Source organism: Terrapene carolina, unplaced genomic scaffold (genome assembly GCF_002925995.2).
Source record: "Terrapene carolina triunguis isolate 2854851 unplaced genomic scaffold, T_m_triunguis-2.0 Scaffold193, whole genome shotgun sequence".
In the NCBI taxonomy this organism is placed as follows: Eukaryota; Metazoa; Chordata; order Testudines; family Emydidae; genus Terrapene; species Terrapene triunguis.
In genome coordinates, this window is record NW_020664544.1 from 317,164 (window position 1) to 331,961 (window position 14,798).

General features: G+C 51.1%; 1 protein-coding gene across 7 annotated transcripts in view; it reads left to right on the top strand.

Moving 5' to 3' along the window:
* Positions 1-13,870, top strand: part of ETV4 (ETS variant 4) — a 44,946-nt gene extending 31,076 nt beyond the window's left edge. For 3 of the 7 annotated variants that reach the window (XM_024224325.2, XM_024224327.2, XM_024224329.2), the window contains exons 7-13: positions 824-982; positions 1,407-1,657; positions 7,494-7,568; positions 7,681-7,749; positions 9,275-9,447; positions 10,802-10,903; positions 11,760-13,870. In XM_024224325.2, coding sequence (XP_024080093.1) covers positions 824-982; positions 1,407-1,657; positions 7,494-7,568; positions 7,681-7,749; positions 9,275-9,447; positions 10,802-10,903; positions 11,760-11,981 — 1,051 coding nt within the window. In that variant the 3' untranslated portion in view covers positions 11,982-13,870. The remainder of the gene's footprint in view (positions 1-823; positions 983-1,406; positions 1,658-7,493; positions 7,569-7,680; positions 7,750-9,274; positions 9,448-10,801; positions 10,904-11,759) is intronic. The other 4 variants (XM_024224326.2, XM_024224328.2, XM_024224330.2 and 1 more) reach the window with 2 other exon arrangements.
* The last annotated feature ends 928 nt before the right edge of the window (positions 13,871-14,798 follow it).

The window sequence follows — 14,798 nt, forward strand, 5'->3', positions numbered from 1 at the left end:
TGTTCAAATAAACCCTCCCAATGTAGCAGTGCTTTGCTGTACCCGTTCTCAATCTCTGCACGGTCCCCCTGCATCTCTTTATTGGTGTCTTGGCTGCCCCTGATGCTTAGAAAAATTTCCCTCTGCTTGTCTGCCAAGCACTTTCCCTCTCCTCCTTCATCCCTCCCTTCCCCAGATCCTCCCTGTACTGACCTCCCCACCACTCCTCTGCACGTCTTTGTATTTGCAGTGTAAGCTCTTCACCACCCAGGCCTTGTTCTCCCATTCATAAGAACATAAAAACGGCCATATTGGGTCAGACCACAGGTCCATCTACCCCAGTATCCTGTCTTCCAACAGTGGCCAATGCCAGGTGCCCCAGAGGGAATGAACAGAATAGGGAATCATCAAATGATCCATCCCCTGTCGCCCATTCCCAGCTTCTGGCAAACAGAGGCTATGGATACCATCCCTTGCCCATCCTGGTTAATAGCCATTGATGGACCTATCCTCCATGAACTTATCTAGTTCTTTTTTGAACCCTGTTATAGCCTTGGCCTTCACAACATCCTCTGGCAAGGAGTTCCACAGGTTGACTGTGCGTTGTGTGACAAAATACTTCCTTTTGTTTGTTTTAAACCTGCTGCCTATTAATTTCATTGGGTGACCCCTCTGTAAAGTGCCATTAGTTTGATCAAGGAGAGTGATCAGTAATAAAAAAGAGGGAAGTTTACTCAGAGAGCTGCATTGCCAGGTGACTGCCTGTGGCACGTTCTCCCCAGGTGAATGGAATGGGTCGCTGTCAGGAGATTGTAATATTCCAATATCTGTTTGACTGTCCCAGTGCCTATGACCAAACCAGACAAGTTGGACTCAAGTCCCCAAACCCAGGAACCCCGATACAGTCACCGCTTCAACATTTCCCTAGGCAGGACAGGAGCTTCCTGAGCCCTCGGGGGCCGTCCCAACCCACATCCAGCCGTGGATACCTCATGGAACACAGGTGAGTGACCACACCAGTGGCAAGGTGGTAGACAGCCTCCAGTGAAAGGGGCTGCCCTCCCCAAAGCTCCCTTGATGTCCCCCACTGTATCTGAATCAAAGCTGTCTCTTTCCAGCAATCATAGACCTTCCCTCTTGTTACCAGCCTGGGTCCCAAGCTGCTGCCTGGTGCCCATGTGGGGGAAGTCTATTGTCTGAAGCCCATTCAGCTCTATAGCTGTAGATTCTATATGACCTACAGCTATGCAACAGCCCCTGGGAATATCCTGCAAGGTGCCCTTTCCTTGCTAGAGCTCTGCATGAGTGTCTCTTTTGATTAAGGTACAACCCTCTAAATCTCTGTTCCTCCCACCTTTGCATATGGGTCCCGAACAGTTTGTGATTAGGGAAAGCAGTCACCACATCAGCTATTTCCCCCCGTTTAGCTCTGTCTACCAGCCGCCTACGGAGATGTGCCGTTCCTTCCCCTCCTCTCAGGGCATGGGCCGAGAAGCTCCAGTTGCCTACCAGCGACAGATGTCCGAGCCCTGCCTACAGTACCATCCGCAGGGCTTTAAACAGGAGTACCACGACCCGATGTATGAGCAGGCAAGCCAGCTGGGGGGCAGCAGTGACCACCGGTACCCAGCGGGAGTGGTGATCAAGCAGGAGCAGACAGACTATGCCTATGACTCAGGTAGGGCAGGAGAATTATCCTGACTAAAGCAATACATGCAGGCCAGAGGCTGCTGGGTGCACTGGCTCCTGGGGAACCTACTCGCTGGCATTGTCACGGGCTTTGAAGTGGCATTTTTGTTCTAGCTTTCCATTGCCATGCTATGGGGCAGCAGCGCATAGGTGCTTTGGCTAACAGCCTCCCTCCTCCTGGGAAACCTCCCCTCCCAATTTCCACGCCCTCTGAGCCTGAGGGAGGTCTCAGGAGAGCAGCAGGGAAAGAGCTATGAGACTGATTCGAGGTTGGAAAACATGCCTTAGACTGAGTGAGAGGCTTCGGAAGCCCAATCGGTTTAGTTTATCCAAGAGAAGGTGAAGAGGTAACTTGATACCAGTCTACACGTACTTGCCTAGGGAAGACGTTTCTGACAGAAAATGGCTCTTTACTCTAGTAGAAAAAGGCAGAACAAGACCCACTGATTGGAAGCTGAAACTAGACAAATCCCACCTGGGAAAAAGGCACAGATTTTTATTAGGGTGGGTGATTAACCATTGGAACAATTTACCTAGGGCCATTGTGGATTCTCCATCCCGTGAAATCTTTAAATCGAGACTGGGTCTCTTTCTAAAAGATAAGCTCCCGCTCAGCCAGCATTTAGAGGTTTGATACAGAAATTACTGGATGAGGTTCTGGGGCCTGTACTATGCAAGAGGTTAGACTAGATCAGGGGTTCTCAAACTGTGGGTCATGACCCCATTTTAATGGGGTCGCCAGGCCTGGCTTAGACTTGCTGGGGCCTGGGACTAAAGCCAAAGCCCAAGCCCCACCACCTAGGACCAAAGCCCAAGCCCTGGGCGGCAGGGCTCAGGTTACAGGCCCCCTGCCTGGGGCTGAAGCTTTGCGCCTCCCCTCCCCAACCAGGGGTGGTGGGGCTCGGACTTTGGCTTTGGGCGTCCCCCCCACCCCAGGGCAGCAGGGCTTGGGTGGGCTCAGGCTTCAGTCCCCCCTCCTGAGGTCATGTAGTAATTTTTGTTGTCAGAAGGGAGTCACGGAGCAAAGAAGTTTGAGAACCTCTGCACTAGATGATCAGAATTGACCCATTCTGGCCTTGAACTCTGTGAATCGATGAATCAGACTTTCCAGGCTGCAGAAGGAGAATCCCACAGCTGCAGCTGCCCAGTAGGAATTTATGTTGTTAGGGTATTATTTCTATTTTAATATTGCCTAGGGGTTCTGGTCAAAGAGCAGGACCCTATTGTGCTGGGTGCTACATACACACATAGGATGCCACGTTGCCTGCCCCAAAGGGAAAGGGACAGAGCATCCCAGAGGGTCTGCAGGGGATTACAGGTCGCTGGGCTGCTCCCCAAGTCTGTCCTCTACCTTTCCCTGAAGCCTACGATTACATCTCAAAGAGAGGTGTGGCCTTCCTCCCCCCGTGCCTGAACCCTAATTACAGGAATACTGCCCTGCCAGAGATTCTCGCGGCCCTCAGAGCTGGGAAATTAATGAAGGCTAATGCACAGTAATGCATGTTCTTTACTAGCCTGTTATTGACAATCTTAAGTGGTGAAGGGGCCAGACATGGAGGCCAAGAAGCATAATCTCTCTGCCTCGCCCTAGTTGGCCTATTACAGAGGACATTCCATGGGCTCTCTGGAGCAAATTCCTTTCTCCCTGAATGATAAAGGGGAGGATTTTTGGAAAGCAGCGACTTTTGAGATGATGATGAGTCTATAATTGCTTAGAAAATGGACTGCTGCCCTGCCAGTTTCCAGTGAAACCTCAGAACTGCCTGGCAGTATTGGCAATGCTGCCACGTCCTGCCTGCTCAGCCTCCCAGTGGGTTCTGTGCTGCCCACAACCCTGCAGGGACGGGACGATCCTGCATTATTGCAATCAATGGCAAAACTCCATCAGCAATGCAGGACTGGGCCCATACTGAGCCCAACTTGTAAGGCGTCATGAAAGTGCCTGGCACTCTGACTGGGGTAACAAAGACCATGGAAAAAAGCTCAAGTACCATGTTTAGTCTTTGAGCTATGCCCCACAAACTGCCTGCCAACAACAACAATAAATCATAACTTTTGCTTCCTTAAAAAGATCAGAGACTGTTTCCTGGTAGGAACTCTGACGTTTGCAATCTGCAGAAATGCTCTGGCAGCAGGCCAGGCTACAATGACCTCCTCTTGATGGATCTGGGAACACTGAGCAGTACTCTTGCTTTCTGGATGCATTTTTAGTCATGTTCTGGTTAGATTCCAAGGGTGAGTCCTCAAAAAAAGGAGCCCAGACCTGTGCATGGGCAGTGTAGGTCACATCTGGTTTCTCTGCATCCTTGAAGAATCCTGGGGGTGCCTTGTTGTCTTCTGACACCTTCCCCAGCAATGCACAATCACTAATCCAGAGTCCCCAGTGAATAATGAGTAAGTGACAAAATACAGAGGGGAATGGAACTCTGTGTGTGTTCCTCACACCACAACATATGAACTGCTAATCCCGATCAGACCAGGGGTCCATCTAACCAGGCTTCTGTCTGCAACAGTGCCCAGCACCAGATGCTTTGGCAAGCGATATAAAACACCCTATAATGAACAGTTATGGAATAATCTGCCCCTAGCCCCAGGCACTTAGAGGTTGGCTCATGCCCTGAAGAAGAAGTGTTTAACACCCCTATAAATTCTTATTTTTTAATGTAACTCTGGATAGTCTCATGATTTACATAAATGTCAAATCCCACTCAGCTCTTGGCCTCAAACTATCATGTGGCAGTGAGTTCCACAGGCTAATGCATTGTGTTTAAAAAAACCAAGAAGGATAGCATCTTAGCAGCTTCATTTGCCTGTTGTTCTTTCGACAAGGCGGGGGAGGTATCATCTTTTATTGGACCAACTTCTGTTGGTGACAAGTATCAGAGGGGTAGCCGTGTTAGTCTGGATCTGTAAAAAGCAACAAAGAGTCCTTTGGCTCCTTAAAGACTAACAGATTGCCACAGGACTCTTTGTTGCTTTCTGTTGGTGAGAGGCAAGCTTTCGAGCCACACAGAGTTCATCCTCAGGTCTGGGAAAGGTACTCGGAGTGTCACTCACTTGTTCTGGTGTCATGAGATGGGTCAGAAATGGACCACTAGGGACTTCAGTGTGGCTCTTGGTTTTGCATGGACGGTGCTCAGATATAGTGCTGATGGGAGGCTGTTATTACTCCCTAAATAAGAGAGGTGTGTTGGCGAGGGCTTTTCAGCAGGCACTGATATCCAGATGACACGTTCTCCCACCCCAAAGGGAGGAAATGTGATTTCCTAGTGTAACGCCGTCAGACCCCGGTCGGGATCGAACCTGGGACCTCTAGAGCTTAGTGCATGAGCTAAAAGCCAACTGGCTGTAGAGCAGATTCAGTTTCTCTCTCTCTCTGTGGTCTCAGTGCCACTAGATGGGACAGAGCACCACACCCAGGAGGTGTGTGGGTTACACTAGCTCTTAGAAAGAGCTTTGGGCACCTAGGAGGCAGCAGTGGCCCGAGGGAATAGCTAGTGGGTTCTGCAGAAAGCGATTTTCCCACCTGGGTCAGTGTGCGCCGGGGGTGCTGGAACAGTTTGTACAGTGGGGGTGCTGAGAGCCATTGAACCAAACTGGAAACCCTGCATATAATGAACCCCTTCAAGCCAGCGGGAGCGGCTGCACCCCTAGTTCCAGCACCTATGGTGTGCACGCTGCAAGCTCCCCTGCATTCAGTTTAGCTCCCTGCAAACTTTGCTGTGTTACACAAGGACCAGCCGTGCAGAAGTTGCACAGAAATCCCTTTGTCAAAAGCTGCAGAAGGGAGTCCAGTGGCTTGGAATTAGGACAGAGAATGCGCTGCGGTCTCTGCAGCGCCAGTGACCTTCAAATGCTAGGGGAGCTGGAGCGCTCCTCCCCAGTGCCAGGGATTGCATTACATAACCTTGAACCGTGCTCCCGCCCTGCAGCTTGGCACACACTGCTCCTCTCCCTCTGAATGGAGTCGGAGGAATTTCATTCACAAAATGGAGGGCTGGGGAAGGAGCTGAGCTCCCAGTTGGGCTGGCGGTGGTGTCGGCTTTCACCACATGCTTTCTTTTCATAGGCAGCTGACATCAGCCGGTGGCTGGTAACATGAGCTGGTGTGTTGCTGTCTGACTGCTGCCTGGAGCGAGTCAGGGACAATGAGAAACGACTCCCTCGTTTGGAGGTTAAATCGCAAGATAAACCAGCTTTGTTCTGAGAAGCAAATCTTTTCTTTTACATCTGTGCCACTAACACCAAACTGGAGGATGGGAGCCACTCCAAGTACAGCTGGGTCTGTCTGCTGCGCTAAGCAGAACTTTCTAATCAGCTGGACTCACTATCTTCCTCTTGGCTCTGTCACCCCCACAGCAAGCATCCTGGGGGAAGTCAGGGGTGAAGACCCAGCATCTCAGAGGATGTCAGAGCTGATCACGGCACAACAGAAATGTTTATTAATAATCTCCAAAGGGGGCTGGCTGGGAACCCAACCAGTCAGGGAATAAAGTTAGTTTTTCTCAGTGAAAAGCTTATTTTCCAGCAGACTCCTGCCCGAGGTGCGGGCACATGCTGCCGTGATCCACACGAGATCAATCCCCCTTTGAAGAAAGAAGGTTGCTCCCGCTCTCCTGGCGTTTTAATGGCCACTTTGGACTGGTTTTCATGAACAAAAATAAATTCAGTCAAATTTCCCACTGGGGTTCTGAATGTCTCTCTGTGCCCGCCATGGAGACAATACCCCTCACTAAGTGCCTCCGCCCAGACATGCGTAAAAATGACCCTGCTTCTAGCAGAATGGTTTTCGTGAAACTAGTTTATGCCTGTAATAATGTACAATGCAGACTGCAGTCAGTTCAGTGTACCCCTGCCCTTAGCATCAGCAAAACAGCGCTGAAGGCAACTGCATTATACAAGAGGACATGAGAAAACTCTTCCAAAGCATCCAGTTACTTCCCCCATCCCAGCTGGGGCTGGAAAATTAGTGTATAAACTACAGTAACCAGTCATACTGTATGTGCAGTATAGAACCTTTAAAACTGCTGCCCTCTTCCACACCCACCTTGTTTTTACCCTCTTGCTTTCTCTAATGCTCATGAGAACTCCCAATCTTTGCAGCCAGCTGTCTCAGATTAACACCAGTAAGACCCCAAGTGCCTGCAACAATATACCTGAAACAGACTGTCCATAGAGCAATATGCAGCGGGGGGGGCTGCCGTCCATAGCTGCACTGTAGGAAAATAAGAACATAGGAATGGCCAGACTGTGTCAGACCAAAGGTCCATCTAGCCCAGTATCCTGTCTTCTGACAGTGGCCAATGCCAGGTGCCCCAGAGGGAATGAACAGAAGAGGCAATTATCAAGTGATCCATCCCCTGTCACTCATTCCAGCTTCTGGCAAACAAAGGATAGGGACACCATCCCTGCCCAGCCTGACTAATAACATCCTCTTCATCTGTAACAATCATAGTGCAGTCCAGTGTCACGTCACCCTAAACCCTAAACGAAGGAGAAATAGCAAACAAATGTAACCTGTGTTAATATTTCTGCTCTTATTTCTGCTCTGTCTGTCATCACGGATGAAAACGGTGCTTTGGATGGTGTCACAATTGTACATTAATTTAATCCATGGCTATCCATGGTGAGAGGACAAGCCCTAGAACCACTCTGAGCTGGAGCTAAGACGGGATCTAGAGTCTCACTTTTCTCTTAGGAGGGCACAAGGCTAGTGGTTGGCCTGACTGTTTCAGGGCCTGAGGCTGTGATCCTGTATGATGAGCAGGCCAGCCCTGATGGGTTTTGTGCTTGGCAGTGATCTGTGTGTGTTGCTCATTCTGTAGATGTTCCTGGCTGTCCTTCCATGTACATGAATGCTGAGGGGTATCAAAGCCATTCAAATACCGAAGGGACATTAGGTAAGAAACCTCCATGGCTCTGTCTCCTCTTCATCTGCTCCTGCAATGGACCTCACTGCAGTGCCGCAGCTTGTCTGTGTTCTCTGATTACATCTGCTGCTGTCTCTTCCAGGCTATGGCTACAACAAGCAGATGAGGCCATTTGCTGATGATGTCTGTGTCGTCCCGGAGAAGTTTGAAGGTCAGAGAGAAACCTGTGTGTCTTCCAAATCTTGGGGTAGGATGAGGTTACCCCAGGCCCTATGTACCATGTGAGCAGGAATATGCACACTGCCAGCTCTGCTTACCCTCTTCGTGACCCTGTTCATTAGGAGATGCCGCACCTGGATGTATGAGTCATGGCTGATGTTGTGCTTCCTGGGAGTTTGTTTTCTGAGTTTTCATAGCAGCAGACAGACATTTCAGCAGCTGAGCCCAGATCACTACAGTTGGTGGTGAATTTCTCCTCCTCTTCACTCTTGTGCAAACTGAAATGTTGTAGGCAAACACTTGAGAGATACTGATTTCTGCACAGTAGTTGAACCCAGAACCACCCAGCCAGTGGCCCCGTTTCCCAGCCTTGTCATTGGTGTTGGGGCCCAGTCCCCCTTGATTACAGTCCCAGCTCTCCACAAACACCTCCAAACCTTCTCGCCAAGATCACTGCCCTTTCCTAGTGCCGGCTGAGCATGGCACCCCAGGGCCTCTTCACCCGGCTTCAGTTTACAGTAGTTCCACTCAGGCACCTCTAGAGTCGCTATGTGGTTGTCAGTGTCACTCTGCAGCCAGGCGGCAGTGCGTCTAACATGGGCTCACTCACAGTAATGGAGCTTGGTCCTGATGTGCAGCCTGCCTCCCATACCAGGTCAGCGTGTGTGGGATTGCCCTGGGATGAGACACAAGCTGAAATCATTCTGATGTGCTTTGCTGCTGCAGGGAGTCACGCCTGAACATGTAAATGCCTCATGCCAGAAGCCAGGCCCGGCATCTGCCCAGAATCTTGGCACCTGTATTTCTCAGCCTCTCTCCTCGTCCCCTTTGGGATTTGCCCACCCCCACTGGGTACCCAAGGGCCAGCCCTGCCTTTATGAACATTAGAGGAGGAGATTATCTAATGGGCTTTGATGCTGGGCATCAGCCAGCTAGGCTGTCTGCACATTAACAGCAGTTCTGAGCCGGGGCTTAAATGAGTAGCTAGTGATTCCCCACTGCCCAGGGATGCAGGAGTCAAGGGAGGTGGGGTCCAGTCTCTGAAGGGGACAGCGAAGCACATTTGCTCTAAAGCTCTATTTCTGCAGAGTTCTCTCAGAACTCAGAGGGCAGCTGGTTCCTTTAGCATCCATCCCCGGAGGATGGGGCTCCCCTGGGAGCGCATGCCATGTCACAGTGCATTAGGGTCACTGTGGAGTGATCCCTGAACTACAGTAAAACTCCCCCAGCTTCTTCCAATTAAACAAAGAGCGAGCAACTCTTTCAGCTGGCTTGTCACACGATTCCTGCTGCACTCCGGGCTCTCGCTTTCTAGCCAGACTCTCCTCTTGGGTAAACAGCAGGTGAGAAGAGGTTAGTCCTCAGGCATCCCTGCAGTAACCTCTGTAGGTGGCCTTTGTCTTTTGTGGCTGTCCACCGAGAAGCCGTCTCTGCATCTTCCTCCCGTCAGGAGAGGCAGAACTGCTGGAGGGCAAGGAAAGGGACATAGCAAAACCCTTTGTGTTTGTTCTGCTCAGCAGGAGACATCAAGCAGGAAGTGGGCGGGTACCGGGAAGGACCCCCGTACCAACGCCGAGGGTCTCTTCAGCTCTGGCAGTTCCTGGTGGCTTTGCTGGATGATCCCACCAATTCCCACTTCATCGCCTGGACCGGCAGAGGAATGGAGTTCAAACTCATTGAGCCTGAGGAGGTGAAAACTCTTCAGCTTCTACCCATGGAACAAGAGGGGCCCCTGGGCTGAGTTACTGATTCTTCAGATTCCTGAGGGCCGGGGCCTTTGCCACACGTCTGTAAAGCCTCCTGCTTGCCAGTTGCCCTAAGAGTCACCACTGAGGCTGGGGTTTTAGAGGAGGAGGCCACGGCAGCTACGTGCCCAAAAATCCCAGCCTTATGATGGCCGCCCCCATCACCTGAGCTCCAGCAGGTGAACAGTTTGGGTCAGTGGGTCCCAGATACAGGAGATGGCAGTTTCCCCTCCAATAGCTCCTCTCAGAGTTGCTAAAGGGAACTGCAGTTGGTGGGTTTCTCAGCTGGTCTCCTCCTTCCAAGGGGTTTTACTCTTGGGCTGTCCCATGTTGGTTCTGTGCCACCTACCTGGCATTCAGTGCCCGAAGCAGTCTCTGAGAGCCGAGGCAGGAGTGTACCTCATTGATCACAGCATTTTAAATAAAAATCTGGGAGAAATCTGGGGATGGATGGATTCGAACTGCAATTAACAGAGATATCACTTCTAGTGCCACCATGTTCCAAACAGAGCAATAAACTGTGATAATAGCTGGGAAATGTGTCTGGAACATCCATTAATGTCAGGATCCGATTTATGGCTGTGTTTAGCGGCTGCTCTAGCTAATCCCCAGGCTCTTACGAACATATGCAGTGCAGATGGGCTGAGTCACTTTGCTGGGTCACTTCACTATTAACATTCGTTTACAAGTGTTTTCTCAGCCTCATTTTTGTATAACAGTGCTCATCATTCAAGGCTGAAGATGGTTTCAGGTGAAGTGGCCCTTTCCCAGTGCTGACCTGGCTGTGGGCATATCACGCCAATATATAGGCACTGGCTAAAAGTGCCAAGCGCTTTGCATGTAGACTGTAGTAACATGTGACCTTTTTATCAGCCACTCAGCACCCAGGATTACCCAGGATTCTCAAACCCCTTACTTCTGTCGGAATGTTGGGGGATCGAGGAAGGGAGTTCATTGCCTGACAATGTTTGCCTACTGATGGATTTTTCCATCAATACAATTGCCACAGGGACGTTTGCACACACACATTCTCTCAGTGGTGGAAGGAAGCTTCTCTTTATCAGCCTTGCCGTCCTTGTTCGCTGCAGTGAAGTGTAAATGGTGCGGTATTTATTATTTGTATTCCATTGTTTGCCTGCTATAAATTATTATTTATATTGCCTATTGAGCAGCATTCTTCCCTCAGAAATGGATCACATGGAACATCCCCCAGACAGACAGACACACACAGGCATTTGTCATGCGCTCCTTTCCTCAGAGCTCACAGACATTAATGCACCCTGGGGTTTTGTCCTGCAGGTGGCCAGGCTGTGGGGTATCCAAAAGAACCGGCCGGCCATGAACTACGACAAGCTGAGCCGGTCCCTTCGCTATTATTATGAGAAAGGCATCATGCAGAAGGTCAGTTTGTGACGGGATCCAAGTTCTATGCTCGTCCTGACACTTGTCTTGCTTGTGATTGGAGGTTTGGCTGGCTCATGGCAAGTTCTGAACCCCCTGACTTCCTGAGGTTCCCTCTTTCCCTGCAACTCTCTCCCTGGCCCACCATTCGCAGAGCAGGAAGCAAAGAAACAAGACCCACCGAGGAACGGTTGAAGGAGCTGAATCCAGGCATCCTAGGGGAAAGCCAATTGGGGGCGGGGTCATGCTTTCTCCATGTATACCTGCATTGGGGAGCAAGGGGGGATCCTCTTAACAACAGTCAGGGCGCTTGTCATGGGATTAGCTGGCAAGGGAGGCTCTTGTTATTAGTGCTAGTTAGAGTTATAAAAAGGCTAAAGGTAGCACCTATCCATGTGCTCTGGGCACCCTTGATGTAACCTATAAATACAGCATAAGTCCAGCAATTGAAGATAACCCACGACAAATTCTGCTCCTCATTGAATGGTTCTCCATCCCTACAGTTAAGAGTCTCTTCCCCGCCCTCCCCATTTCCAGCCCCCTAAGAGAAAAGCTGCCCCTTGCAATGTGCCCTGCCTGCTTATCGGGTTGTGGTGTCACTGTCCCTGGAGCTAGTCCAGGTGGGACTAGAGCAGCAGCCACAGAGGATGCTTGATGAAGTGGTGAAAACTCCCTCTCAGACATGGGGACGATCTAGAGGAGCCCAGGGTCTTTCCTAGCTCTGTGGGGGGGTCCCTCTCATCCCCCACTGAACAACTCACGTGCCAATGGCTGCTGTCATTCGCTGGGAGCAGCTAGCTGCATAAGGAGTGGGTGGGACAGAGACTGTAGCATTCACCTTGTCTCCTCCCTGCAGGTTGCTGGAGAGCGCTATGTGTACAAGTTTGTGTGTGAGCCTGAAGCCCTTTTCTCCCTGGCCTTCCCTGACAATCAGCGGCCAACCCTGAAAGCAGAGTTTGACCGGCAGATCAGCGAGGAAGACACTGTTCCTCTCTCCCATCTGGACGAGAACACGGCTTACATCCAGGACCTTGGGAGCCTCCCTTCCCAGCCTTACAGCAAGAGCTACCCCTATTAATTCCACCAGGAGCCCGCTGCACAGCCATTGTGTTTGTATCTATGGAGATGTTTGTTAGTAATCGATCTGCATAGGAGCTTTCCTGGGCCAGCTTGGGCTCCACTAGACTCTTTGAATAGCTGCCTTTGAAACAGGCAGTGGTGATGCAAGCCCATCCTTGGACAGCCAGCCAGCAACTGAGGCTCTGAAAGACATTGGCTGCACCTCATTCACCCAGGATGTGGGCCCAGACTTGGTGCAATGGAACCGACTCTCTCACCAGTACAGAAACCTCTCAGTGCCGCCTCCAGTCAGTTAAATGTGTGATCGTGTCACATCCCCAGCATCGATCCTGTCTCTGGCCTTTGCCTCCCGCCGAGCGGGGTGGGGAGGAAATGGGAGCCTGTTGGGCTCTCTCCTCTGATTTTATGATTCTATGAAACTGCAGTTAATTCCCATGCTTCCCCAGACACACACACTCCTACAAAGCAGCCCCCAGACACCCAACCTTCCTACAAGCACTGTTCTTACCCACACTACTTCTTACGTGCTGGGGACAGGCCTGTCCCCGGAAGGGCAGCAGGGAGCTGAAGGTTTCAGCTCACACTTGTTCCATACAAACTGCTTGGCGGGAATGGGGAACATTTCTTCCCTTGGATGCATTTGCTCCTGTCTTGGTGCCTCCTTGCTCAGGATGCTTCATCTCTGGGCTGTTGAGTGTCATACTGGCAACGATAGGAAGGGGACCAGCTGCTACCAGCCAATGCTGGCGTGGTTCTGGTCTCCTTGACAGGAAATGTCACCGTGGGTGAGCCATGGAGCCCCTGGACTCCACTGGCCTGGAGTCTGGCTCTGAGCCAGAGGAACCCTGCAGATAACTGGGAATTTGAGGATAGAGAGTAAAGCCTGAGATGGAGTCCGAGGAAAGGGATGCTGGTGCCCATGGGCTCCAATGCCCAAGCCAGTGGCTGGGCTGCTGATTGCTCCGGACTGAGCAGGGGCTACCTACAGCAGCCAGGCTCTTCAAAACTGAAGCGCTTCCACCAAAAACATCCTCAGCAATTTTGAGAGACCCATTAGTGCTGGTCAGACCTGCTGTTCCTGGGCCTGTGGGTAAACCCTGGAGGTTAGAAAATAACCTCAGCCTCTGGATGTGAGGCATTCGCTTTGTAAAAAAGCCACACTCTCCTTGTTCATCTGTAGCTGGCCTTCCCAGATGGGCCTGGGCGGGGTAAGGGAGGAGTTCATGAGACGCTGTCTGGGGCCCCTACTGGCTAATGCAGCACGGGCTGCATAAGGAGAGATTAGGAGACGCTTTGCCAGCCTTCTCGCTGAGAGGGCCCTTCTCCTACCCGCACTGTGCTAAGCAGCCCCACCCAGACACAACCACGGTAGGATCCCAGGAGCAGCAGTGCCTGTGTGGTGGAGCTCCGCTCTCCTTGCACCCTGCTGCTCCTCTGGCTGACTGTCAGGCTCCTGAGGGCAGAGAGGTGTTGGCTCAGCCTCCTGTGGCAGTTTGGAGGGAAAGTTTTTTTATATTGCTTAAGAGGTTGATTTCCCAGGAGCTTCCTCTCTGTGCAGCTGGCAGGGATCCTCGCTTCGGCCCCAGGTGCAACGTGGCGGGGACGCTCTCCCTGACCCACAGGGTGGTGGGGATGTTCCATTTACAAAGGGCTCAGCCTGCCTCTGCACCCTTGTGAGAACCTCCCTCCTCCTGTACGGGCCCAACCCCTCCTCTGGCCCTCTGCAGCCTGCAGCCCTCGCCCTGCTCACTCCTCCTCTGGGAAACACACTTTCTCCATTGCCCCACGAGTGAAGGAGAAGGGGGGGCCCTTCCCATTGGCATCACTTATTTTTATTATTTATGAGTGTAAAAAATACTATAATCAATAAATTGGTCTATATCTTTGGCCGGTGCCCCTTCATTCAGCTCCCCGGCTTCTTCTACCTTCCCTTCTAAGCTTGCTCTGCTTCTCTCATTGGCATCAGCATGCGGCTTTGTATGGGTTGATTCAGCCAGATGGGGGATGTGCATTTACTTTCATGTTCGGTGTTGGCCAAGGTATTGTCACTGACCAGAACTCTGTGCACTAGTGACCTGCTCCTGTGCAATCCTCCAACCCAAGTCGTGTCTGCCCTGCTGCAGCCCATTCCAGCAGGCGAGACAAGGACAGGAGCAGTGGCAGATCATGGGCTCGCAGTGTGAGCTAGGCACGTTCAAGTTTTATACCAAATATTTGGGGGGATGTTTTTTCTCACTGTGTATTTAGTTTTTGTACCTGGCTAACAGCATTTGCTTTTTATGATTTGCTGTCAACTCTCATTGAGAAACAATGTACATTATAAGACTGCGCTAGCACCAGCTGCCTACGATAAAGGTGCGAATTCTCCCAACGCTTTAAACCACCATTTTGGGTCAGCCCCTGTTCAGATAAAGCCTTTACGAATTTACAAAGTGCAGGGCATTACAGAAATCCCTTCCTACAATCCCCACCCTGCCCCTCCCATGCATGATTCACCCTACAGCCCAACACCGGCTCCAGTCTTACTGGGCCATTGTCAGGATGCTGAGAGTTGCTTTACCAATATACTAGCTGCAAATGTTTCCATGGGAAATGCTATTTGAGCTGTTCAAGCCTGCCCAGGGCTGGCTGCTGCTGGAAGGAGGATGGGGGCAAATATTAGATTTATAAACTTAATATTAAGTGAGAAAATGGAGTGTTTTGTTCTGTTCCCTGCCAGGCTGTGCAGGCAAGAAACCCAGAGTGAATGACTTGCATTCACACTGGCACCATGCTAGGCTTCCTATGCATGTTAAATTGCTCCTGTCACAGCACC